The following is a 24978-nucleotide window of genomic DNA, read 5'->3' on the forward strand; positions in this document are numbered from 1 at the left end:
TCTCTGACCTGATTTAAGCTTAGATCAAATCTTTATTTAACAAATGTACAACAGAACACGTGATACATGTACCAGCTACCAAAACAAAGTCTACATGATCCGTCACTAGTACAAACCTGTTTTTGTACTCTCAGCTAACACTAATTACACAAACGGTTCTTATGCTATTTACATAGCACACTGGCTACAGCCTAAGTGACACGTGGGGATGCATCAATACTAATTCGGCAACAAAAATCTTCACATTCTGTGTTTTTAGCCCTTTTAACGCAACACATCATAGGTTTTACATGACTATCGATCATTTCACTTTGCACATGTTAACTAAGCAGCTAATGGTCTCTGTTCATCTATAGGAACTGATTTGAAAACTCAGTGATTTCAGTGACACTTTAAATCTGTGAACTTAGGGCTTGGCGATAAAACCGTATAAACACTAACAATACAATTTTCATCAACAGCAATAAAACAAAGGTTCTATATATCTTTATGCTTCATGCAGCACAGTGAGGAGGTATAACGGATAATTAAAGTACCTCAGATCTGTAAAAACTTAAGATGCCTGAGTTTACCTGGATGCACAAGCAAGGAGATTAAATACATGATGAAATTAATTCTCACTAACACAAGACAACGGTTTACTGAGAGTGATGACATAACTCAGGCATGTTTCATTTCTGCCTGCAGATTATGAGGTTGAATTTAATTAAATATGGTATTTTATGGAACCTGCTCTTTGGAAAAATATCAGCAGAAATGTAAAGTATATGAATTTTGCAGTTAATGTGCTAAAACATGTTCCTTTAAGGCAATAAAGTAAGGTACTAAACAAAGTCGATATAAATAACCAGTTTAGTGACATGATCTGATTTCCTTAATTTAATCATCTTTGCTCCATTAATGATAAAAACCCTGAAAATCCAGTCATAAAGATGTGATTAGTTATTCTCACTGTCGTGATCTGACAGAGATGATCTTAATTCCATCATTTTGAACATCATTATTTGTTGTGTGACCGTCCTGGGCGTAGTTTTCGGCCCTGATGGCTAGTGCACAGTTTGGTGCAAGATCAATGATCAGTCACTGACTAGTATTGATGCGTCCACGATTTAACTTGATACAATCTGGTGAGGAGAACTCACCCGTCCTTTATCATTTGATCCCAAACACATCTGCTGGTGAAAATGTTCTTTGTCTCTTTCCTCTCAGTCCTCCGCTGTTCCCTCTCAGCTGGAGGAAATGATGACCAACTACCTTGGCTGGTGAAATGATACTTGGGTAAAGTGGTGCCCTGGTTAGTTTTGTCCCGGAGTGAAATCCTATAGTGCTGCACACAAACTAATCATATGAACCAGAAGAGAGGAAGCTCTATGCAGCTCTGTCAGGTCCACTGGCTGACACACACTGACACATATACCCTCGTCTACGCCAAAGCACGGATGACTAGGTGTGTATATACACACACACTCGAACCAGGCACAGAGTCTGCAGTCCTCTTCACAAAACAACCGAAGAGACCAATAAGTATTCAGCTCCACCTTCTCTGATTCCAAAAGTGGCTGTTTGTCACTCATAGCATCTCCTCTGAAATTTCAGGCTATTTTTTCATTTTGAGGTCCGCCTCCATGGCACTGCGCCGACCCCTGGTGCCTCCGTCCTGCAGCGGGAGACAAATGAGGAGAACAGGGAAAAAGAAAGAAGAGAGAGAGAATAGGAGAAAGAATTAACATGGGAGTGGGCAGGGTGGTGGTCAGTTGGACAGTGTGAAGGGAGGCCCTGAGGTGGGCCTCCTCACGTGATGGAGCTCCGCACAAAAACACAGCACAGTCCACTTCGGAGGGCTTCCTCCCCAAATGAAGAACATAAAAAATTATGATGAGAAAGAAAAACATTTAAAAGTAAAAAAGAAGGAGAAAAGAAATTAGAACATGCAGAGACATGGACAACCGCACGAGAACAGAAAAACACAGGAAACCGGCATGGGTCAAAAACCGAAGGTCGACTGAAGCTCGGGTGATGGAAGGAGCCTGTGTGTGTGTGTTGATGTTTATGAGGGTGACACAGACAGTGAAGTGTGATGTGTGAGACACTGTAAGAAAGAGCCAAGAGTGAAAGGTAAAGGAGTTCTTCAATTCTTATCCACAACACACATCTATACAGTGATATTGTGTCTGAGTATTTTTCCTCTACTGTCCAAAGTCGGACATTTTCAGGAAGTTTACCGTTTCATTTTGAGCAAAGCTAATTTAAAAAAGACAGCAAAAAATCTGATCTATTCTAAAAGCCATTATAATCTATTGTTAGGGCCCCAAAGTTTTTTCATGAGATATTTGTGTTGTTCTCTTCTCACTGGTCTGAAGTGGGTGGGGCTAAGTTTGAAAAAGGTGATGTCAGCTATTTGAATGCACCAATAAATATGTGCAAAGTAAAACAACTGTTGCAGGACTGAAGGTGACAAGGAAATGTGAAGAAAATCTGATCAAACGCAAAGAGATTATCAATTCATATATCAATAAATCATATTTTGTATGCTTTTATTTCCAACTTCAACTAAATAAAATAAAATATCCATATCATAAAACAAAATCCAAAAATATATAATTATATAAAAAGAGATATTTTTAGGAATATCTAATAATATATTTACAGCTTCAGCAATTTTAGTTGTTATAATTAAATAGTTTTTAAAAGTTTCATTATGACTGTTGCTGTTTAAAGAAGGTTTATCATGATATGTCGGCCAATTGTATCATTTTTTAAACAAACATACTAACAACACTTTGATTAGGATATGTTTTTACTACAAGCATGACAATTTGGAGCTATATTATTGAATAGCACCAATAAAGGGGCTCTTATAATTATTTTAATCCTCACAACTTGTATTTCTACAACAGGTTTGCTTCCTTTAATTCAACTAAAGCACAATTGAACTGAGAAAAAGAAAGGAGATGAGCGGTACAGATGAATGCGTAAAGTGTGTGTGTGTGTGTGTGTGTGCGCGCGCGCGCGCGCGCTTGCGCTGAGACAAGCATGTGCGGAGCGTTTCCTGGTTCTGGTGAAATCTGAGGGAGGACCTGAATACTTACAAAGAGAGAGAGAAGGAAAGCAGGAGAGGCCATTGGGACACTGTCCTGTAGGAGGACAAACATTGGAGTGAGAAAGAGAGAAAAGACACACGTGCGTGTGAAGCAAGTTTCATACAAGTCTGCGTCAAACACGGGAGCACACCGTGGGGGTGGGGAGTCCATTTGACCGCTGCACGGCAAAAACACAAAGACACACACACACACACACACACACACACACAGAAAGACAGACAGATATCCACCCACACTCAGTCAGATTTGCAGATCGTAAATAGTGAGATCAATGACAGACACAAGAAGACAGGCACACATGCACACGTCTTCAACACAGCCCACAAACACCGTACCAGAGTCTCAGGACTCTCATTCATTTGTATGAGCTGCAATATATTTTAACATTTAACAGTCAAGTTCTGAAGATAATGTGACAGACTCATATCCAACCCAGCTGAGCATGCTGTGGAGAAACAGCCAAACAATATTTTAAAAACTTCATTAACTTGTCTAAAAACTTGCTAAATATAGTCTATGATCAAAATACATTTGTGGACATCCCATGAAGATTAAGCACATTCCTGGATATTCCCTATCCTGAGATGACTTCTTTAAAACAACACAATACTTCCATAAAAATCCGCCATGAGTCGAACAGATGTTAGACACACACTCACAACTCACACATTCATGCAGTTAAGTCAGACACACACAAACACACACAACAGCAAGTAATAGAATTGATAGCAGACAGAAAGCAGCTGGACAGCGGCAGACAAACAGCTGAGTCAGGGACAGACAGAAGTTAGTGAGGAGAGGAGCAGCCAGCATGCAGGACATGAACCAGCGAGGGAGTCAAGACCAGGAATCATTTCTCTGAAGCACAGTACAGCAGGCGGAGGCTGTGGATCAGATCTTCCATGTATTCAACAGTGTGTGAATGTCTGCCTTTTGCACATTGTGAGTGAATGATAGTGTAATGATTCAAAATATATATTCCTAAATATAAAAGTAACATCAATATGACAATATACATTTTCAGTGGAGAGCCTGAAATATAAAATAAAGTAATCGTGAGTAATCATGTTGTCACCTGAAACACCATGATTTTATATGCATTGTCAGCACCTGCCATCGTGTATTCTGTATATCATGTTGTGTTGTGTTTACATAACCACACTTTACATTGAGTGTGAAACACTGACGGCAACACAAATAAGCCGATTTCAGACAAGCACTGAACTCCACACATTTTCCTGAAATTTTTTCCGGTGGGGCTGTTTGTGAAAAAAAGATGTCTGAGTCAGTTGCTCTGGAAACTTTCCAGCCAGCCCCCTAGAAAAATGTTTGGAAAATGTCACATTGAGCTCATGTGGGAATAAAGCAGGAAAATGTCTGGAAATTGACAGTGAGCGTGTGGGTGTGTTGACGCTTCTTCTAACATAAAACTGATAGAATACAAATATCTAAGGATGAAGAAGAGATGTCATACACGTGAAAGATGCAAACAAAGATGTCAACTTGACAAGATTCAAGAGTTTTTGGCGACGGGGACCAACTCAGAAATTCTCAGGGAAGTTGTGGGGACAGCAAGAGACTCGGTTGGATTTTGTACATCATGTCCTGCCTCTGGCACGCTCTACAATACTTGTGAACTCATCCGACTCTGACAATCTTCTACTGCGTTCTTCATATGTGAAAACTCTACATGAAACCAAAATGCCAGTGTGCAAGAATGTTAATTATCTGTTCAATCCAGATCTGAAAACATTATTACAAATGTACCTGTTATTTGAGGAATGACACACACATATATTAGTCCATCAAATATCAGTTAAAAAAGACAGCATCAGCCCATTATCTGTGATGTCAACAGGTGATATGGTTCCAAAACTGGACTTTCCCAAGTCACATGTCCATCTGAACAAAATGATCCGCTCGCTTAAAGGGGACATAGCATGCCCATTTTACCACAAGTTGATATGGTTCCTTGGGGTCTTAATGAAATGTCTGTAACATACTTTGGTCAAAATACCACAAGGATAATTTAAAACAGCACCCTTTTTACCCTGTATAAAACAGCCCTCCACAGAGTGACCTGTTTTGAGTGCCTGTTCCTTTAAATGCTAATGAGCCAGCTCCCCCCTCCCCCCCCATGATTTTAAACGATATCAATTACATATTTTATATGATATAAATTATCAAATATGCATCCCATACTTTGTATTCCCCTTCTGTTGTCCTGGAGTTTTAATTTCCCCAATCACATAATTAAATGTCCCCCTCTGGCCATCCACTACAAGCACACAAGCAGACAGACAGAGAGAGAAAGAGAGGGGGGGGGGGGGCTATGAAGACCATCATTTACCCCCGAACCCCGACATTCAACGGGTACAACAACAAGCGGAGAAAGCAGAATCGCGGGCTGACCTTATATATACAGTCTATGGGGCTGACCAGCGCGGAGAAATGCACGTCCCGTGTGAACAGCCAGGCGGCTGCGCACTTGAGAACGGCGCTGCGCTGCCTCGCAGCGGCGCTTCCGCGTCCGGTGTAAACCCGGCGTAACGAGTGGGGGGGCTCTGTGTGTTTGTGCCAGTGTTACAGTAGTGCTGAACACTGCGGAAGTCTTCCACACTGCTGGCTGTGTGGCGTTGACACAAATTCCAGCTCACGCATGGGAGAGCGAGCGGTCGCGCCCGAGCAACTGCTGCAGCCTCCCAGTCCCAACGATCCAGACAAATGCCACGTGAGTGAATCACGGGCTGACCAGCGGAGAAATGCTCGTCCCGTGTGAACAGCCAGGCGGCTGCGTGCTTGGGAACGGCGCTGCGCTGCCTCGCTGCATCCGGTGTAAACCCGGCGTAACGAGTGTGGGGGGGCGGGGGGGATGAGGTGGGGGGTGGGCCAAGACCATGTAGGGAGACTTCCAGTGCCTTGTTATGACACAAAACACAGGAAGCTCATTCGAGTCACTCAAGCATGATGTTTCTGACTTAGAGGAACCATAACAAAACGCGCGAGTGTTTTTTTTTCCAGAGTTTTTGGGTTGGTAGACATGCCAGATACCCACATTAACCTGTAGAAGCACTAACAAAGTGGAATTTGCATGCTATGTCCCCTTTAAAAAACCTGATCTGTATCAAACTGGGTTTGTTCATCTATAAAAGCAGCTGCCAGGTGGAGGCCTAAGATTCTGCACTCTGTTCGATCAGGGTTGATCAAAGACATAGAAAAGTAGGAGCAGGAAGCAAGTCAATACATGTGTTTGCCTCCAAGGTCATTACAGACAGATGGATAGTGGAGAAGTGGAGTTTACTATAAACATGTTTTGAATAGTTTCTGTGGACATGTTTTTTGGTTGTCTACTCCAGTTATTAAATCATTACGTGTATTGAATTTATTACTCTGGCCTATGAACAAGTAAAGGGAGTCAGGCTATAAACATGAGGGACCTCAAACAAACACAGCTCTGCTTCGGAACATGAACTATGTAAATTCAGTATTCATCAAAATGAGACTTATCTGAAACTTTAAGAGACTCTGAAGTGAATCCTACTTTTTACACCCAACCCACCTTCTCAGCTGGCTCTCCTGGCTTACGGTTTCCCTCTCTCCCGCGGAGGCTCTTGGCGGAGATGGCGCTCTCCGAGGTCTGCATGATGAGCTGGGTGGCCAGGAACTGCTGAACGTGCTCCAGGACATCACGCTGCATCTCCAGTGCCATGTGGTACACATCGTGGTCCGACGAGTTGTACATGACAGCGTTCTGAAACATGAGCATGATGTCTCGCTGGAACTCGGCTGTCGTGCGGATCACGCCTGACTCGATGTTCTTCTTTATGGCCGACAGGTCCATGGGTCTGGAACAGGACAAGGGGCAGGAGTCACAGGACGGAGGGAGTTGTTTGTATTATTATTTGTTTTGATATATTCTGCAGTTTAATGGAATTGCAGCAACGGGGATTTTTGTTGATGGTTGATCTTAACAAACAAGAGCTTCTCTGCCCTGTCAAGCTGACTCGTGCAACAAAAAACATAATACACTATTTTCTAGGACATGAGTAAGAAAGCCTACACATTTATTTGAACCAGGATAATAGCCTTAGAGTGTTATTTAAAAGTCAGTGTTTTATATGTGTGTGGTCAGACCTGTGTACGATGCTGTGGTAACCGGGGGCGATGTCATCTGACACAGGCTGCAGGAAGACACTGGCGTACCTGAGAGACACAGGACATCAGAAACTGTAAAACCCTGCCATCAGATCCTCTTTCAGCAGACTGTTGGCATTTATTTCTCCAAAGAGGTGAATCATCTGTTTCGCTGTGAACAGGTTTGTTCAAAAGAAAAGGGGAAAACTACTGTCTAGAAAACTTTACAGGGACAGTCAACAGAAAAGACACAAATGTTGAACTCAAAACATGCAGACTAGGTTTACATCCAAAAGAATATATTTTTGTTTTAATGCGATCCCCCAAGCATTTCAGCTCTGTATCAGTAATAATCCTCACCGGTACGACACCTGAAAACACATCACATGACCATTCACATACACTGGGCGTGTGCGTAACAGTCTAAAGAGGAAGCTATTCGTCTTCTTGGAAAGCTGTTTTCTTAGTTTACAACATTTTGCATTCACCGCTGGAAGTCAAGTTGTGACTGATAAGGACCAATCTAAGGGTGAATGCAGGTGACTGCGTTGTTTGCAACTGAAACAATTTCTGCCTGTGCAGACTAAAATGCAGTTTTCAAACTAAAACGGCAGCGTTTCCGAACTTCTTAGTTTTAGGCGCTGGAAAACTTTAGTGTGGATCACAAGCATAAATGTAGCAACAGTGATGCGTTTTAAAACTTAAACATAGTAGTGTAGCTTTATCTTAAAATTTTGTAAAAGATTTTGTCCAATAAGTGTTTTTCACATTTCTGCACAAAATAAATCTATTGCTGCTACAGGCTACTGATTACATTTGAAATTAACATGTTTTCCTCTGCACTTAAATTTTCAAGCAAAATTTAAAACTATATAAAAAAATTGTGAGTATATATTTGATCTAAAACCTAGACATTCTCAGAAACAATACTCATGGCCCAATCACCATTTGTGGATATTCACATTCTACAGTGCATTAGACAGACTGATTCTTTCTACATGCAATTCTTAACAGGAACATTATATTCAGCCAAACGTTACATTAAAATATAATAGATGGTTTAAGCACCATCATGTTGGAAGATAAAATCACATAATTTACAACTGATTTGATAAAAAAAAATATGATTCACTTTTTGTGTGCTTTCTTTTCAAATATATTAGCTGTATTGGGGTAGTGCCTGGGAAATAGCTACGGTATTTTCAAAGAGCTGGCTACATGGCACTGGTGGTATGATGCATTATCATGAATAGACCTGATATGGTTGATATATAATAATATTCTTTTATAACAAACACAAGCTCTATACACTACGCTTTTGTAAGAAGCCAAAACAACACTTTCTAAATGAACCCGACTGTGAGTAATAAAGTCTGATGGATTATCTCGCATGGGACAGGCCAAGAAGCTCCACCTGTGATTGGCTGCAGCTCTCCACACCAGCATAATGGCTTTCTTCCAGATCTTTTGTGCCTGGACTGCCTCCTGGTCCTCGCCACAGGTAGATCTGATGCAGAGACAGTGGAGAACAGGGGAGGAAGAGAGGAAGTGAGGAAGTGAGTGGGGAACGAAGAGAGGATCCACAGTGAATGGAAATGAAAGCAGAAGAGAAAGCCCAAGTGGCAGCGAGACAAAAGCACATAGTGTTACAATTTTGATGTCAGCAGTCACAGACTGCTTAGCTCAGGGAAATGGAGTCCTAATCTGATTCAGAGGTCAGGACATTAATATTCATGACAATGCCAGCTGAGCTTTATCTAGTTTTATTGCAGCAGAGCACCTAAAATGTTTTGTTGCAGTAAGGGAAGGAGGTTATCTCAGGCCGTTGCCCTGGATTGATGCACACTGTCACTACCACTATAAAGTTACACTTAGTTATGCTGACACAATTGTCAAACCATTCCAGAAGCAGTGTACGACACTTACAATTGGGAAGAGGAGGCTGGGCTGCTGGCCAGTGAATCTGCCGTGTAGCGTTGAGAGGGTGGGCCGTAGCCGTCTTCACTCTCGCTGGCTGCCCGCTCCACCTCTGACAGATAGGGGCCCTCCCCACACTCCTCCTTCAGCTCCATCCCTTCTTCAGGGTCACCCTCACTGCCCGCCTCCTCCTCCTTTACCTCCTGGAAGAAAAAAAAATACACAAGTGAAAAGACGGAAATTTAGGAAGGGTGTTCATGTGTGCAAGTCTGCAACTAAGTGAGTTACCTTGGACTCTTTCCCAGACACAGAGCTGTCCTCAGAATCTGTGGAACAGGAATTACAACAGGATTTAAAAAATCTACACATACAAATATGATATTTGTGTGTGTGTGTGTGTTATGGTGTTTATTTGGTCTCAAAATTTGTTCAAGTAAAAACCACACCTGCGCATACGGAACGAGTGCACAGAAAAGTATCTGCGACAGCAAAATCACTCAAGGGGAAACAGATCATTATCCCGAAGAGGAAAGACAGACTTGCAAGGGAGCATTTCTCCTCTGCGTGCACGACTGTGGTCGGTATGTTTGATCCACAAAGTTTACAATTGCGACAGACATTTGAAGGGGAAGGGGTTCAGACAATCAGGGACGGGAGTGTTCAAAGTGACCAGTCGAAGGAAGGGAGCATCAGCTGCTGTCCCCGCCTCCAAATTCAACTCGAAGAGCGAGCAACTGCGCTGGTCTCAGCTCAATTCTCATGGAACCGCAGATGCGCACACAGAGCAAAGATGCTCCCTCGAGAGTATGGTTTAACACTCACGGATACTGTTGTGTGCACTGTTGTATGATATATGCAAGCGTTTTTAAGTGGGCATATTTGGAGACTAAATAAACGGCATAGAGTGTGTTTGTACACCACCCACCTAGGCAAGGTGGGTTGGGCTCAGGCTGGCTCCACTCCTCTACTTCACTCTTTACTGTAGCTTCAGTGACCTCCTTCCCTGTCGCTGCTTCCTCCGTAACCTCACTTCCTGTGGCGCCGTCATCAGACGTGACATCACTTCCTGTCACCTCTGGTCCCTCACAGTTTCCCTTTTGCTGCTCTTCCCTTTTGGTTTCCGGCTGGGTGTGGGTCTCTGTGCTTGCAGGTGTCGGGGCCGACACTGTGGTCACATCCTGAGGCTCCTGTGTGGGGTTGGAGTCCTGGACTGTGGGCGTAGGATCCGAAGCCTTCAGCTCCTGGGTCTCCCAGGGGCCAGGGAGGGTGTGTCCCTCTGAAACGGCCTCTTCACACAGAGAGAGCGCCGCTTCCACCGCTGCTGCATCTAAAAGCTCCACAGAGTCATCGACCTGGGAAGGAGGACGGGAGGAAAGGGAGAGAGAAAGATTTAGACAAAATGATATTATAAGACAAAAGTAGCACATACTACCTTTATGATATTAATGATTCGAGAAACAGTTTTAATCACTGGTTGTTTTGAGAATTCAAGTGAGATTGAATGACTTAGACATGTAAACAGAATGACATCTCCTGTACCTTCTCCTCTATGATGGCGATGATGTCTCCTACTGTCTCCAGGTCCAGTTCGTCTCCCGTATAAGACACAGCTACAAAGTCCTCCTCCACTAACCCCGTCTCCTCACCAAGCTCTACCTTCACTGCGGCTTCAGCTTCTCCCTCTGCAAACACACACACAGCAGAGTAAATAAGAATATGAGCACATAATAAAAACATCACTGCAATATTAACGTTATTAGTAATATAATGGAAATTGATCTGGTGGCATTGTGATCACAGTTTATGTCTCTTTGATGCCTGGTAATATTTGTTTCTTTTATCTACCTTATATAGGTAATTTGTATGTCTATTGATAATATTTGGCTACAGATATAGTCTACAGACTTGGGACATATTGCATGTTTTGAAAACCCAATGAATATCTGTCACAGCCATGTAGACTACACGGCCCCTGAATTAGGACACAGCTACTGTTAGATTAACTTATATTTACCAGTGATGACCACATGACCAGGGGGTAAGGAAGTGGCTGCAGTGGCAGTCTGTAATCCATTAGTGAGGCCTCCAGTCAAGTCTCCTTCTGCAACCTGACATCAACAAATACAAAATAAAAAGGGGGGAAAACCCCTAAAAGCAACATTTGAATCCAGTACAGTGAAAAACACTTTGGAGTAAGAAGACTTGATATTGGATATTGCAAGATCAGCTAGCAGTGAATAAAACTGAAATGCACCAAAACAAGAATGAATGCATTTAGGGATATATCATCTCTCCTTTTGTAGTGACATTTTAAAAGTTCTTATTGCAGCCTATCATTATGAGCATTTCATAAATCAATTTTTATATGGTTGATGAAGTAAGTACATTTTTTATAGAAGTACTTGTTTAAATTCTCTTTCTCTCACTCCTCTATTTTGGAAATGTACTGACTAAAGCTTTAAGGTGCCACTCACCAGGCGGGGGCTAGCTGAGATGAGGTTGCCCTTTTTCAGCAGTTCTGACAGAAGAGGAGAAGGTGGCGGGGTGGACTTCTGGGTCAGGAGCCTCTTCTGCGGCGAGTCATCTACTAGAGCAGCCAGGCCTCCATCTTTGGGCCCAGGGCCGGGAGTGTCCGTCACTGGTAGAAAAACCCCGACCCCCTGAACCTGGCAGAGGCAGCAGAGAATCAGTGAGTGGTTGGAACTGTCAGCTACATTATAGTAAATGTTTCCATCCAGCTTTGCCAAAAACGCCATCATGTGAGATGAGATTTGTCCACTGACTCATAATGACACAATAAAGAAGCTGGAGGTATAGAAAGGCACGTCTGTGGAGTCACTGAATTCAAAGACAACATACTAAATAGATGGTTAGACTGATTAAACAAAAGGAGTCCAGTTTAACCAGAGATGGCAATGAATTACAGTCCATGTGACAGTGTACAGTCAAATCCATCTCAATGAAGCCTGGATAATACTTCTGTAAAGTAATTATATATGAGTAATATTATGTTGTGGAATCTGTTTCAAGTTATAAATCTTGGAAAAGGTTTGTAAAAAAAACGTCATTGAAAACCTTATGTAGCACATTTTCCCTCAGCATGTGCCATATTCTCGTGGCATCTTATCAACGAGTAAGTTCTTACAACTGAGTGGGTCGTGGTGTCATCGGAGGCACCACCTCCTGTATCCATGGGAGGTGTAGAGACTGAGGAGTCGGCCTGAGATTCCACTGCTGGTGGGCTGGCACCCAGAGGAGAACGAACAGTTACACTGGGCAAACGTTTTGGTGTGTTTTTCACTGCCTGTCGAGCTGTGACAAAGAGAGAGAGAAATGAGAAAATGAATCAATGTCGTGAGGAAACTGCAGCAGAGGAAAATATATAATAACATATTTCAACATGAAGGTCGTCACAATGTGCAGACTGAACCTACCTTGATACGCTGTTTCTGTTGCTTTTCTCTTCTGTTCGGCTTCGTCCTCATCCTGCTTCTTCTTTCTGGAGTTGGAAAAACAAACAGATCAAAACTCAGATCACAGATAGTTTGAGCAGATGTAGCAAGTAAGGGGAAATACTGTGGCTGAAATGTAAGAAGGTGACATTTATTTATATATTTTGTATTAATAAAAGAAATTACGATAACAAGAAATATGGTTAAGGTTAAAATAAACAACAAACAAATGAGGATGGAGACAAAAACAAGTACAAAGGTTCTGAGCACAGACAAGGAAATTCCAATAAATAGGCAATTCATTAAATGGAGCAGCAACTCAGACGACCCTGACCCTAAACTAAAGACTGTCAGAATAAAAACATTTTCAGCTGCTTCAGAAAGATTAAGTGTGATCGAGCATTAGGTGGAGAGTATTTCACAAACTAAGTCAAACAGCTCGAAAGACACTGTGACCTCTGGTTTTATGGCAGCTTCATGGAACAGCCAATTTTTGTCCTATGACCCGAGAACCTGATTGGACATAAAACAGGAGTAGGAGGTCGACAATATATTGGGGTGTTTGAAAAATGGATGTGGAATGTAATTGAAAGCAACTGCAGAGGGGATAAAATCAGCCTGATGTGAAAGCAGCAAACCTGAATCCCAGAGCCATGCGGGATACCGTCTACAAAGCTACAATCTGTACAGAGTTGACCATTCCTTTGAGTTCTGTGTCCAGACCCAGTTATGTGCTTGTTCTGGTCACACATTCATGTCCACAGTTACTTTCAAATTATAATGAGTCTGGTGTTCCACACACGCCAACCTGATCCCACATTCTATTCCAGCAGGTCGATATAGAGCGTGAGCGTAGACACAAATTTTGGCTGCACGCGGGCGTCCGCATTAGAGTCGGTTTTATATAACATGGGTCACGCATCAACAGTAATAAATACAATCGACATCAGACAGAAAAACTGAAAGGAGTCTTACATTGTGATGTCTGCCCACAGCTCCTTCAGCTGAGAGTCCATATGACCTGTCTGTATCATATCCACCTCCTTCTTCAACTTCCTGTCAGGACAGAAATCACAGGGAGGTTAAAAGTCACATCTCACAATTGTCAAATGTCTTTCTTTCAGGTGTATATGTACCTGTACTGCTCCTGTGTGTCTCGTAGTAGTTTCTTCAGCTCCTCTATCCTCTCGGTGGTCAGCCTACGAACGATGACATCTTCTATCGTCTCGACCACCTCGCCCTTCTCACCACGCTTGCGCCTGGAGCAAAGACGGATGCACAGGCTTTAGGATAACTTTCAAAATATTGTATTTATGGTGAAAAAAGTTAAATGATCATGATTCTTCTCATAGGTCTGTGTATGTGTGCATTGTAGTACTAACTTTGGTGCTTCTGTGGCTTCCAGCAGCTCGGAGTATTGTGAGGCACAGTGCTGAGAAAAAAGAAAAGGTGTTATCTCGAGGCAAATGCTGAAGAAGGCTGCAGCCTGTCCTTCCAGAACACAAAGTTAAAGAATTAGATAGTGAGAGAAACAAATGGAGAAAAATGTTGCACAGGTTTTCAACATTCTCTCACCTTCTGTGAGAACCAGTCAGGCGGACGACCCGGCTCTGAGAAAGGCTTGATGGCTCTACTTACAGACACCCTGGAAGACAAATAGAGGCCTCAGAATAAACACAACTGTGGAGAAGACAATCAGAAAATAAATGCATCTGGTGACTGAAGACATGCATTCATATAAAGGAATAAACCATAAAATTTGGGGGATAAATGACATAAAGGACATATGAAAGAACTCCAGGGTGATGTGAAACAAATCACAATTAAATTGATCAGCAGCACTGGCACAGGTCAAAGAAAACACAGAATACTGCAACAGTGATTCATTTCTGTTTGTGAGGGTTCAGCTGGTTGTTTGTAAATGTTTCCCAGTTATCAGGTTGGTATTTATCCTCTCTTATAAATTACTTATTGACTGTCAAAGTTCTGTGCCATCATTGTCCAAGATCCACCTGTCACTGTTGTTCAGTCAGGGATTATATTATTATATAGGGATTGTTTCAGGGATTATGAAATTGGTAAATTTACAGCACAGGTGACGCAACTTTTGTCAATGAGTAACTAGGGGGTAGTGCTTCGTATTATTATCAGAGTGGTATGAAAAAGAAAGTAACAGACAGACAGGTTGGTCAGAGATTCGTCCTACAGTAAGATCATGACTCAAAGGTTCCACACATTCTTCAGCAAAAATATTTAATTCCCACTGTTTAAAGAATGCTACAAGTGTCTGTGCCACTCCTGCTGAATGGAAAATGGAGGTTTTCTAAAACTCTGACGTCAACTAATATTTGCCTGCAGCTCATTTTATAAGAGAAAACCGTTCAGTCTGTCTCTCTCACGTCTAGTGAATCCAAGTGTTTCGTTGTGGTTGATGCTTTCGTTTGTTAATGGAGATCATTGTTGTGGAAGCATAATGGAAACAATCTTCAGGTCAAAGACAATTGTCTCATGAACCGATTTGTTTGCTGCAGATCTGTTTTCCTCCTTTTGTTGCACATCCAACTGGAGTGGGAGTAAAATTAAACATCGGAACACAACACTGGATATCCACGGACTCCATCTGTTGAACTGCTCATACTGAAAGGATGAGGAAAACAGCCATATAATGATCAATATGGTAGGTGGTGTATGACCCGTTACATTCACTATGAGTCCAACTAAAAGCAAAAGACCTCCTTCTTATTGCTCCCATTCCTGCAACTCATCCATCACATTCATGTTTCAAATACCACAGACAGAACTCTGCATAGATTTGGTTGAATACGCTGCATTTATCAGCAGATTTTCTCTTTACCAGTTTTGGTCGCCACTTCTCATAACCGAGGAGGCCAGGCACAGTTTCTCCCGGACTGACCAGGGCTCCGTCGGCCCCACGGTCAGTATCTTGTGTTCTGTGGAGGAAACACAACAACACAAATACACATTATAACGTGTCCAGGGATCCCTGAAAGCCCCAAGACTTGAGAAATGAATACAATCTGTCATAAATAAACTCAGAACATACACGACCAACTATACATAAAAACACTCAGATACAGTTCCCTTCTCTAAGAGCTGGTGAGTTCATCTTTCCTTCAGATTTTAGTTTATTTCGTATTTTCTCAGGCTGGTCGTGTGTTTTGTTTTGGTGGATGTGTTTTGTGTGTGCGCGTGTGTGTGCGCGCCCGCTACTGTCCACATCCATACAATAAACTGCACGGCATGTGATGTGTCACTAAAGTCAAGATAAACAACATAAAACAAGCCCAGCAACACTTTTAACTCACGTATGTTTTGTTTATTTAACCAGGTTAGCTAGCTGCCGTTAGCTGCAGTGCCGCTACTAGCGTGTATCGTGTGTTATGAAGACGTGTTTATTTAGTTACACTCTTTATGTACACGTGCTGACGTTTGAACACAACAGAAACAACAAAAACACACATTCAGAGACCGCTACTTCACATAAAATAGCATGCAGCTAGCTACTGTTTTAATAGCAGCATTAGCTTAGCACAGTTGGTTACGGGGGACCTATTGATGAGACACACACAGCTACACTGTGCAGCGTTTTAACAAAGAACGACACAACTCTAGTCAAATTAACTAATGGAGCTAAGCCGCGTGTTGCTGGTTTGGTGTTTTTGTTGTAAATCACAAGTAGGATCGAGGAGGAGTTAGAAAATATTACTCACTGCCGATACCGCTCGCCATTTCTTTTGTGACTAGGCCGTGAGCACAACTTCCGCCGGACAGGTTTGACTGGTACACGCGCGCCTGTCGGTCTTCATGTTGTCATGGCACCTGCTTCTTTATATGGAGAATAAACACGGACTACAACTGGTAACATGTTTACTGGTTCTTCATCTAAATCTTCAAAGAAGGAAAAATCACCCCATTAAAAAACAACAGGTATACACACGACTTTCTTCACTTTACTGAAGAAACTTGTCACCGGTCTGAGTCAGCCTGACTGCCTGTTATTTATTCCCCTGTTGTCTAAAGCTCAAATATATTTTCCTATCGTGTGTTGATCTAATGCTTCACGTATCCAGGGAGCCACACTGACAATCACAGCACTTCTAATGACGTTTTTATACAAATAGAAAAAAGTTCATATCATGATTGCAGCTGGGTTTCTTGGACAAAAATGTGTCATTTTATTTTATTAGTTTCACCAAAATATTTACAGTTAACAAAACATGAACCCAAGATCATGTCAGAAGCAAAATGTGACCAGAACTGTATGTTCTTTTCAAAACGACCACGATGTAATGATATCAGATTGAATGTTATAGATGTTATGATATCAGATTGAATGTTATAGATATAATGATATCAGATATAATGTTATAGATATAATGTTATCAGATATACTGATATCAGATATCAGATATAATGCTATCAGCTATAATGATATCACATATAATCATTTCCGAAATAATGATAGTTGTGTCTCAGTATAAGTATCTGGTTGTCTGGATTAATTTCAATCTCTCCTATAGATCTCATCTAAAAAGAATATGCCAACGAGTTAGATTTAATTTAGGAATTTTAGATTTGTTAGACAATCACTCAGCTTTGAAACCGCAAAGATATAAACAAATGTAATGATTATTCCGCATTTTTTAAGTATTGTTAACGCAACAATTTTCACTGCTGTCAAGTTATAAATACACATAGACTTTTACGTTGGGAAAACATGGTTAAATATAGAAACCTTTGTCTAGTTAATAAGATATTACCCAACAGTGCTCCGCCCCCACTGAAGACATTTGTTGTGCAAAGATCAGGCACTCAGGTTACCAGAGGTATCACAGGGGGGAACGTATCATTCCCACTGGAACATGTGCTTTTGTCAGTCAGCGTTCTCTGTGACAGCATCTAAAGAATGGAATCTGTTGCCAATGCAGATAAGAGAAGTAAATACTAAACGTTCTTATACTGGTCAGCTGAAGAAATGGCTTATTGAGCATCAGATCTGTGCACATTAGACTAACTCCTGACTTTTGCTGCCTGTCTGCAGTTTGTCTTTGTTGGTTTTTACCTGCTGTGCATTGTCACATATGTTGTCCTGTTACTTATTGTTATGCATTGTACCTGTCGGAATATTAGTCTGTATATGTTGCTTGTATGTGTTGACTATAACAAGTCATTTAATCTTAATTTTAGGTTGACATTTTAAAAACTGTCCAGGGACAACAGATGAGATCCAGAGCTGCTCTTCCTAATCACAAGAAGAGCAGACAACCTTAAAACCATCAGCAGCCGTCCGGTGGCAGATATTTCTCGTTGCAGATCTGATAAAACAAGGTAGTAAGAGGAGAACAACACTTCAGTATTAAGATGAAATTTATTTACATGAAATCTTATGAGCACCAGCACCGTAACATCCATAAACACTGATTCTCTCTTGGCAGTTGTTGCCTGTGCAGCTGTTGTCTACCACCTGTAGATGCTGACATATAGAATACTTCATTGCACCTGTTATTACCACAGACTGTTTATAAAGATGAACAACGCATGTCCACTTCCTAAGACTGTCCAGAAATGAAGCTAAAGTATGCGGCTGCGGATGGGGCCGCAGTAGCAAGGCCCTTGCGATAAACATGATCGACCAATTGCGACTCACACTTACTGGAAAAATGAGCACTTGAACAAACATCAGTGTGATAAGAATTACATAATATCACGGAAACCATCTCTGAGAGGCACATTATATGATGTGTACTCTGACTTTTTAGTTTGGTCCATGTCCAATAACTAACACGGAGGAGGCAGGATTTATGACCTCTACTGCAGGAAGCCACCAGGTGGCGATTGAAACGCTTTGGCTTCACTTTTCGGAGCTGCGTTGTTGTCTATCTTTATATACATTCGATGGTAATTACCTATATATCAAATAGCTTCTACAGTGTTAATTTTTTTATGAGATTCACTCATTATCTACCCACCACTATGCCATCAGATGGGTGGGGGAGGTGTGAGAGTCGACAAAACACTTTTGGAGTTTCAGAGGTAAACTGCTGCCCCCTAAATGGGGACCACTTCTTCAAACGTATAAAACAACAGAATAAAAACACTGTTCCTGTGGCGTCATCCAAGTATCCGTAAGCCCCGAAACTGAAATTCGACTGGAAACAGCGTTATTTAGACCATGTTTTTAGCGTAAATGTCCTCTGTGATCCATGCGGGAACGCAGCTCCGGAGGAGGATATCAGTAATATACAATCAGTAAGTCATTATGTCATACAAAGAAAGTTAGATGCATAAACTCCGTGTGGAGATAAATTTAAATATTGTGGCTTCATGCTGCTGCTTCAGGGATCTTAAGGTGGAATCAATCAGATAACAATTCACAAATTCACTTTTAGCATCTGTTAAAGGGGTAAAAACTGTAATTGCAGCTTTCTGCCCCTGCAATCATTCTTCTTTTTATAATGTTTTTATTATAACAGAACAGATAAAGTGAGTGACGCACCAGACGTCATACCTTTACCCACAGAGTCTACAGCTGTGAAATGAAACCCTAATATTATCTCTACAGTGTGGTCTCTAAGGTAGCAGAAACACAATGATGAATCTTGCTGCTATTACATCCTCCTAAATCTTACACACTGGAGCTTTAAAGCTGATCTTATTTTTCCCCAGGTAGATAATTTGAATTTAGGTGCTGAAAATATAAAGATTTAAATGATCGTGACATTGAGGGAATGTGTTCTCTGTCCCCAAACTGAGCACGTTGAGATTATAAAAAAGACATCTGTTCTCTAGTGTGACTAGAATAACTGGGACTTTCATTTTGTGACGGTGTATTATCGAAAAATGTCTTCTCAGTCTGTTAATTATTGATCTGCAATATTAAAATCTGTTTGACTATGGAGACCGTGGTCTTTGTCCTAAAAGATAGATGATGGTGGCTGTGAATGTTCAAAGATGTGTTTCTTATTAAAAAAATATGTATGTGTATCTTATAAATTAAGACAGAGTTACTTATTTTTCAGGGGCTGATACACAGACAGTCCAACTCCAGGGTACATGTGTGAAGAAAAAGGACCGTGGATCTAAATGCGACAGTTCATGGTTCTGTTCTTCGACACAGCCTGCTGAAGGGAATCTCTGCACAAATCGTATCAGCTGCTGTGAGACTATCACACACACACACACACACACACACACACACACACACACACTTACCTATCTGTGTTTATTTAGGAAGATCATCAGATAGTCTGTCTGTTTTCCTTTTCTCGTTCCATTGCAGATTTGGTTTCAATGGAGTGGGAATATTTGTTGTGACAAGAGTTTTTACTTCAAGACTGGCATCAGAATTGGAGTCTAATTTGTTTATTGTTGTTTTTAAACAACACAAAATGTCTATCTTTTATTTAGGACAAAGGGGATGCTGGACTGCCAACTGCTATAGTGAGTTTGAGTTTGTTCAGCTTTAAATCAACTGAACAAAGATATGTGATATTGTTAGGAATTATTTTGAAATGAATTTAATGATGTCATTATGTCACTCTTTCTATGACCTTTAATGACCTTGACACCTTATGCATGCTCCATAAGAGACATAAATATATTCAGATGGCTGTAACCATCTATGGGGCTGTTTTGATGTTTCTGTCAACTACAAACAATACTGTAGAGATACAGGAAGCAAAATGTAAGATTCGAGTCAAAGGGGATACAGTGTTTACACAGAACTTTCTTCTTATCTGTTAAAATAGCAAGAAAGAGAATGTGAGGGTCAATGAATGATATGATTGTTTATAAAAATGCAGCCCAATGGGAATATTGCCACATGTGTGTCTGTGTCGGTATGTGTTCGTAGTGTTTGATTGTGTGAGTGCAAGTGGAGGCAGAAAGTTTGATATTGTCTTATTTATTGAATATTGTATTATTTTGTATTTGATTGTGTTCAGACAGTGTCGGGTGTGATCGCTGTGGGGATGTCTCATGGTCTGGCTCTGGTTTTTGGTGAGTCAACGCTCCTACATGCACACAGTAACTCATCCTATTTAAATCTTTTTTCAATGCAAATAAAAGTGTGGTTAGGTTATTTCTAATTAAAATAAGTTTCCATAGGTTGTTGTTTTAAATTACATGAAGATGCTGAACAAGACAACAGAGTCTTAATGGCTAAAAGCCAGTTTATATTTCCCTGTTGAATAAATGCTGATGTAGCTGCGTACCCTGCATCATAGCCTGGCATGCACCTCTCTAGAAATGTAACTACAGAAGTGCCCTTTGATTCAGATCAATCATATCCTCCAATGTTATCTCTCTTTTCTCTGTCTCCAGTCATTTCAGTCATAATTGTTGTTAATCATTAATTAGTCTAAATCCAACACGATCCCCTCAGTCCCAATTGTTTGATATAAAGACCACCTCGTGCTTATCAGTTAAATTGTCGGCTCTGCATTAATCCAGGTCCAGAGTGGGTGTTTTTTTAGGTTTACTACAGCTAGCTTAAAGGATTGTGGTACCTAGCCTGGTGATAATGATAGATTGCTTCAGTGAAGTACTAATTTCTATGAGTAGTTCTGTCGGGATGAGTTCTAAAATACAAGTTAATGAGCTAATTGGAGTTAAGTTATCAAGGTTGATCTGAGAGAAGCTGTCTAAACAGGATTCTCAGCTGCTTCTGAGATTTCTGTGCCTGAAGATACACTAGCATCGATTATGGTCAGGAGATGATGAATTTAGTTTCAAATATTTGTCAAATATATTTCGAATATAGAAAGATCAGTCCAGGGGCATCAAACTGTCCAGTAATGATGGCCTCAAATTATGGTCAAAAAGATTTTAAGCTTGTAAAGTGATGATCACAGAAACAAGTTAGTAGCTTTTATTGAATCTTTGTGAACCTGTAAAATAAAGCACCACGAGAAATTCAGGTTTGTGCTTGAGTAGAAAAGATTTGACTTAGTGGAAAAAAAGAGAGAACAAATAATGTGGTGACACAGACACTGATAGAAGTTGATTTTGTGAACATCTGAAAACAGATTCGATTGCTTTTAGAAAACTCAACACTCATAGTTCCCACACTTTGCATGAGAGCCTGAAGTACTTACGATATCTTTAAACCTGAATTATATTTAGATCGTGACAGTCTGATCAGAGGGCAGGGGGATCAGTTACGATCATCTCCACTGTGGGTGCTGAAAAGTGTTGACGATTTTGAAGGACAACATTGTGGAGTCTTCTATTACATTCACAGCACATTATATATTTGCTATTATTCTGAGCAACTTCATGGAATATAATGATACCCGGATATCCTTTGTTCACAGATTTTATTCACACTGCCTCACTTACAAACTGTTTGAATTTGTAAACTGATATAATTCCAATCTTATAGATTTGAACCCATAAGAAGCAGCCCCATCAACTAGACCTGTGTGTATTAGGAGGTGTCATCAGCCAAATTAAATCTGCATTAGCTCAAATTCCCATACAGGTGAATTGTATCTATACATGGACAATGCAAAAGAGAACAGGATCTGATGGATCAGCTTTTCAAAATCACACATCCAATAACTAGGATTCTGTCAGGATGCGCAAAATGGCAAACGTGAACCCAAAAGCACGACACTAGAGCAGTCTTAGGAATGGCAGGAGTTCTTGTTTAATGGATAATCAGGGGTCAAAAGCCAGGCAGACAGTCAGAGGTAGCAAACAAATCCGATAGGGAGCAGGCAAAACGGGAATCCAGGGTCCAGAAGGCAGGTCAGAGCGGAGGTCAGGCAGAACAATGAATCAAGGGATAACGCTGGAAAGCTAGGAAAAAACACACTAGACGATCTGGCAGAGAACAGAGGAAATGAGCCGGTATATATACTGGGTGACTAATGACTGATGGAAAGCAGGTGAGTCTGGGGGTGGGGCAGGTACTGGGATCCGTGGGAAAGAGGTGATGCAGAGCAGGGGGGAGTGGCTGAATTCTGAAATGACATGAGAATTAGTACATGCAAAAAATAAGATAAGACAATGAAAATGTTAAGAGCTGACTGAAGTTGTGACAGATTCAGTGCACACTCATACTTGAAGTGTTTTGATTAATGAACACCACAGTTGATTGAGGTTCTTGGAATATTTTATTAAACTCACTGTCGGTTTACAGTATAGTTTACATTATAACAGTTGGAACTTTTATTAACTCAGTATTTGCCAGTATCACTGATATCCACCCTCAAGACTGCTTGACATGAGTTAGACATGGAGGCACTGACAATAGCCCTATCATGCTCATAAGAAATGCCAGAGCCGTCAGCTTTTGCTCTTACAAAGTTGTGTTCAACTCTATTATACATCATATCATACAGATAGTAGTCGCAGTGAATTTCTCTTTCAAAGATGCCCACAGCAAACCAGGTGGAGTAGATGTTCCGGTCATAGGGCACAGAGTACATGACAGCCATGAAGTGGCTGTAGTCGTTCAGATCGGCATTGAAAAGGTTATACGTGAAGACGCCAACGGCTCCAGTTGCACAGCCGGTGGTCTTGTTGAACATTGCGTTGCCAGTGGAGGAGGGACCCACCAGTGGTGTCAGAGGGACCTCACAGCAGCCTCTCTCAATGAACAGCCTGAACACAGAAACACACCGTGTCAGACAGTACCGACATAAATCTCAGTGGTTTTCCATAGCAGAGGTGCAAGATGTGGTGGTGCAGGCCAAAGACATTCTACACCAAACTGGGAAACTCATTTCTCTCTGGACCAAATCTGAACTGCTCACGGTAGCTTAGGTTAAAAATACATTTAGATACACAGAACAAAGAACGTGAATTACGTTCCTCACCACTTACATGAACACGATTCAAACAATGGACCTATTTTGACTTCGAGAACAGTTGCAGTAATGGCACTTTAATGTACAAAAGGGTATGCGAGTATTCAGACCCACTTTAACAGTCACAGGGTGTCCCAACACGATGCAGTTTGAACAAGCAGGTAAACATGCAAAACCAAAAAATGATAGCTTATCTTTTTTTGGCCATCATGTAATGTCGCTGCTCACTAAATAAAAGTCCAGATTAAAGAAGTTTGGGGATACTTCTTACCAAATACTACAACTCAGAGACCTGCTTAAGTCAGGTTTAAAATGTATGTCAGAAAATGAGCAACACATCACCTTGGGTTGGCCAGAGTGTAGCGGCCAGAGTCGTTTTTAATCTCCACGGTGCATTGGCGAAAAGGCATCGTGATGAGGTGTGAAGTGGTGGCAGGGGAAGAGTCACGCCTAGAGACAAGACACAACTGTTTCAGGGACGTCAGTATCACTGAAGCAGAGGGCATTGACCTGTGCTTTGCTGATAGTCATGTCACAGTTTTTCAGGAGGCTGACTAATGGCTTTGGATATAAAAGACATCACTTTAGGATTGAAGGGTGTAATGGAAATTTTGCATTTTGTATGTGAAGATTGCGTGAACAGACTTGTGTATCTAAAACTAGTTAACTGGGTTAACTAAAGGAAAAAGATCCCCTCTTCCATTGTGTTGAGGGACAGAGGTGTCTGCAGGGCAAGGTTTGGAACAGCTGTAGGATCAAAGAAGCTTCAAAAACGTTAACTGGGTTAACTAGTATACATATATGGAGTGTTTATTAACTTAACACACTTTTAAGATTGGGCTCTGACTTCGGGCTCATGATTATCATAACTATTATCATAATATAGTAACATTATATTTTGCACTGGAGGTGTAGCTGGGACGGAGGGACCGAGACAGAGTCCGGATCGTCTCAGCATAGCAATCAATTTGTTGAAAATCTGATAATTCAAGTATTTTACACCTGCATGCCTAGTGCCAAAGAGAAGTGTGTCTAGAGCAGTGGTCGCCAACCCGTCGATCGCGATCTACAGGTCGATCTGCCAGTCTTCACTGTCGATCCCCCAACTCTCTGGACTCACTGGCTGTCGTCGCGCCGCAGATCAGCTGTGTGTCGGTTGTCTGTGTGTCGGTTGTCTGTTTTTCACACGCGCTGTGTGTCCGCTACTGGCGTCTGAGCTGCAGGTTTATCTCCTGCATTTCCTTCAATACAAGTCGGATTATGTACGAGACTAGATGTCAGGACTCTGCGGTATGAAGATGCGCATCTTTCGGTCTGTCGATAACAACCAAAGCCCCGTTGGAACAAATGAGTGGATTCAGAAAGTGTTGTAAATACATTTGTGTCATAAACAGATAAACATTGTGGTTCACAGCAGAATAAACAGAGAAAATGATCTTACCTGAGTTTTAATGTTTATCTGATGAATTTATGTCACAAACAAATGGTTGCAACACTTTCTGTATGCCTTTTCAAAATAAAAGCACTCCAGCGTTTCTG

General features: G+C 41.3%; 2 protein-coding genes across 5 annotated transcripts; both read right to left on the minus strand.

Moving 5' to 3' along the window:
- Nucleotides 1-16: 16 nt before the first annotated feature.
- LOC117769293 (bromodomain containing 8) lies at nucleotides 17-16423 on the minus strand. Of its 2 annotated transcripts, XM_034598122.1 has the most exons (19): nucleotides 16336-16423; nucleotides 15459-15555; nucleotides 14180-14249; nucleotides 13987-14036; nucleotides 13741-13863; nucleotides 13580-13660; nucleotides 12587-12651; nucleotides 12298-12464; nucleotides 11627-11818; nucleotides 11167-11260; nucleotides 10692-10834; nucleotides 10078-10504; nucleotides 9441-9478; nucleotides 9162-9355; nucleotides 8650-8742; nucleotides 7236-7304; nucleotides 6661-6946; nucleotides 3090-3134; nucleotides 17-1657 (listed from the first exon to the last, which is right to left on the minus strand). In XM_034598122.1, exons 1-19 carry the CDS (start codon nucleotides 16352-16354, stop codon nucleotides 1598-1600), a joined length of 2313 nt encoding a protein of 770 aa, XP_034454013.1. In that variant the 5' UTR covers nucleotides 16355-16423; the 3' UTR covers nucleotides 17-1597. The 2 variants fall into 2 exon arrangements, with proteins under 2 accessions (XP_034454013.1, XP_034454014.1); XM_034598123.1 differs by lacking the exon at nucleotides 3090-3134 and having other exon boundaries at nucleotides 24-1657.
- Nucleotides 16424-22724: 6301 nt separating this feature from the next.
- On the minus strand, nucleotides 22725-24542 carry LOC117769127 (DELTA-sagatoxin-Srs1a-like). Of its 3 annotated transcripts, XM_034597772.1 has the most exons (4): nucleotides 24511-24542; nucleotides 24442-24478; nucleotides 23782-23889; nucleotides 22725-23233 (listed from the first exon to the last, which is right to left on the minus strand). In XM_034597772.1, exons 3-4 carry the CDS (start codon nucleotides 23847-23849, stop codon nucleotides 22807-22809), a joined length of 495 nt encoding a protein of 164 aa, XP_034453663.1. In that variant the 5' UTR covers nucleotides 23850-23889; nucleotides 24442-24478; nucleotides 24511-24542; the 3' UTR covers nucleotides 22725-22806. The 3 variants fall into 3 exon arrangements, with proteins under 3 accessions (XP_034453663.1, XP_034453662.1, XP_034453661.1); XM_034597771.1 differs by lacking the exon at nucleotides 24511-24542 and having other exon boundaries at nucleotides 23782-23906; XM_034597770.1 differs by lacking the exon at nucleotides 24511-24542 and having other exon boundaries at nucleotides 23782-23959; nucleotides 24442-24460.
- Nucleotides 24543-24978: the final 436 nt, after the last annotated feature.

This window comes from Hippoglossus hippoglossus, chromosome 10 (genome assembly GCF_009819705.1).
Source record: "Hippoglossus hippoglossus isolate fHipHip1 chromosome 10, fHipHip1.pri, whole genome shotgun sequence".
NCBI lineage: Eukaryota > Metazoa > Chordata > Actinopteri > Pleuronectiformes > Pleuronectidae > Hippoglossus > Hippoglossus hippoglossus.

Coding starts and splice junctions, on each gene's coding strand:
- LOC117769293 (XM_034598122.1), bottom strand. Junction 11,819..12,297: donor ACACCACGACCCACTCAGTT/GTAAGAACTTAC, acceptor TGCCTCTGCCAG/GTTCAGGGGGTCGGGGTTTT. Junction 9,479..10,077: donor GCCCAACCCACCTTGCCTAG/GTGGGTGGTGTA, acceptor CCTGTTCCACAG/ATTCTGAGGACAGCTCTGTG.
- LOC117769127 (XM_034597770.1), bottom strand. CDS start 23,945: ATGCCCTCTGCTTCAGTGATACTGACGTCCCTGAAACAGTTGTGTCTT. Junction 23,234..23,781: donor TACACTCTGGCCAACCCAAG/GTGATGTGTTGC, acceptor TTCTGTGTTCAG/GCTGTTCATTGAGAGAGGCT.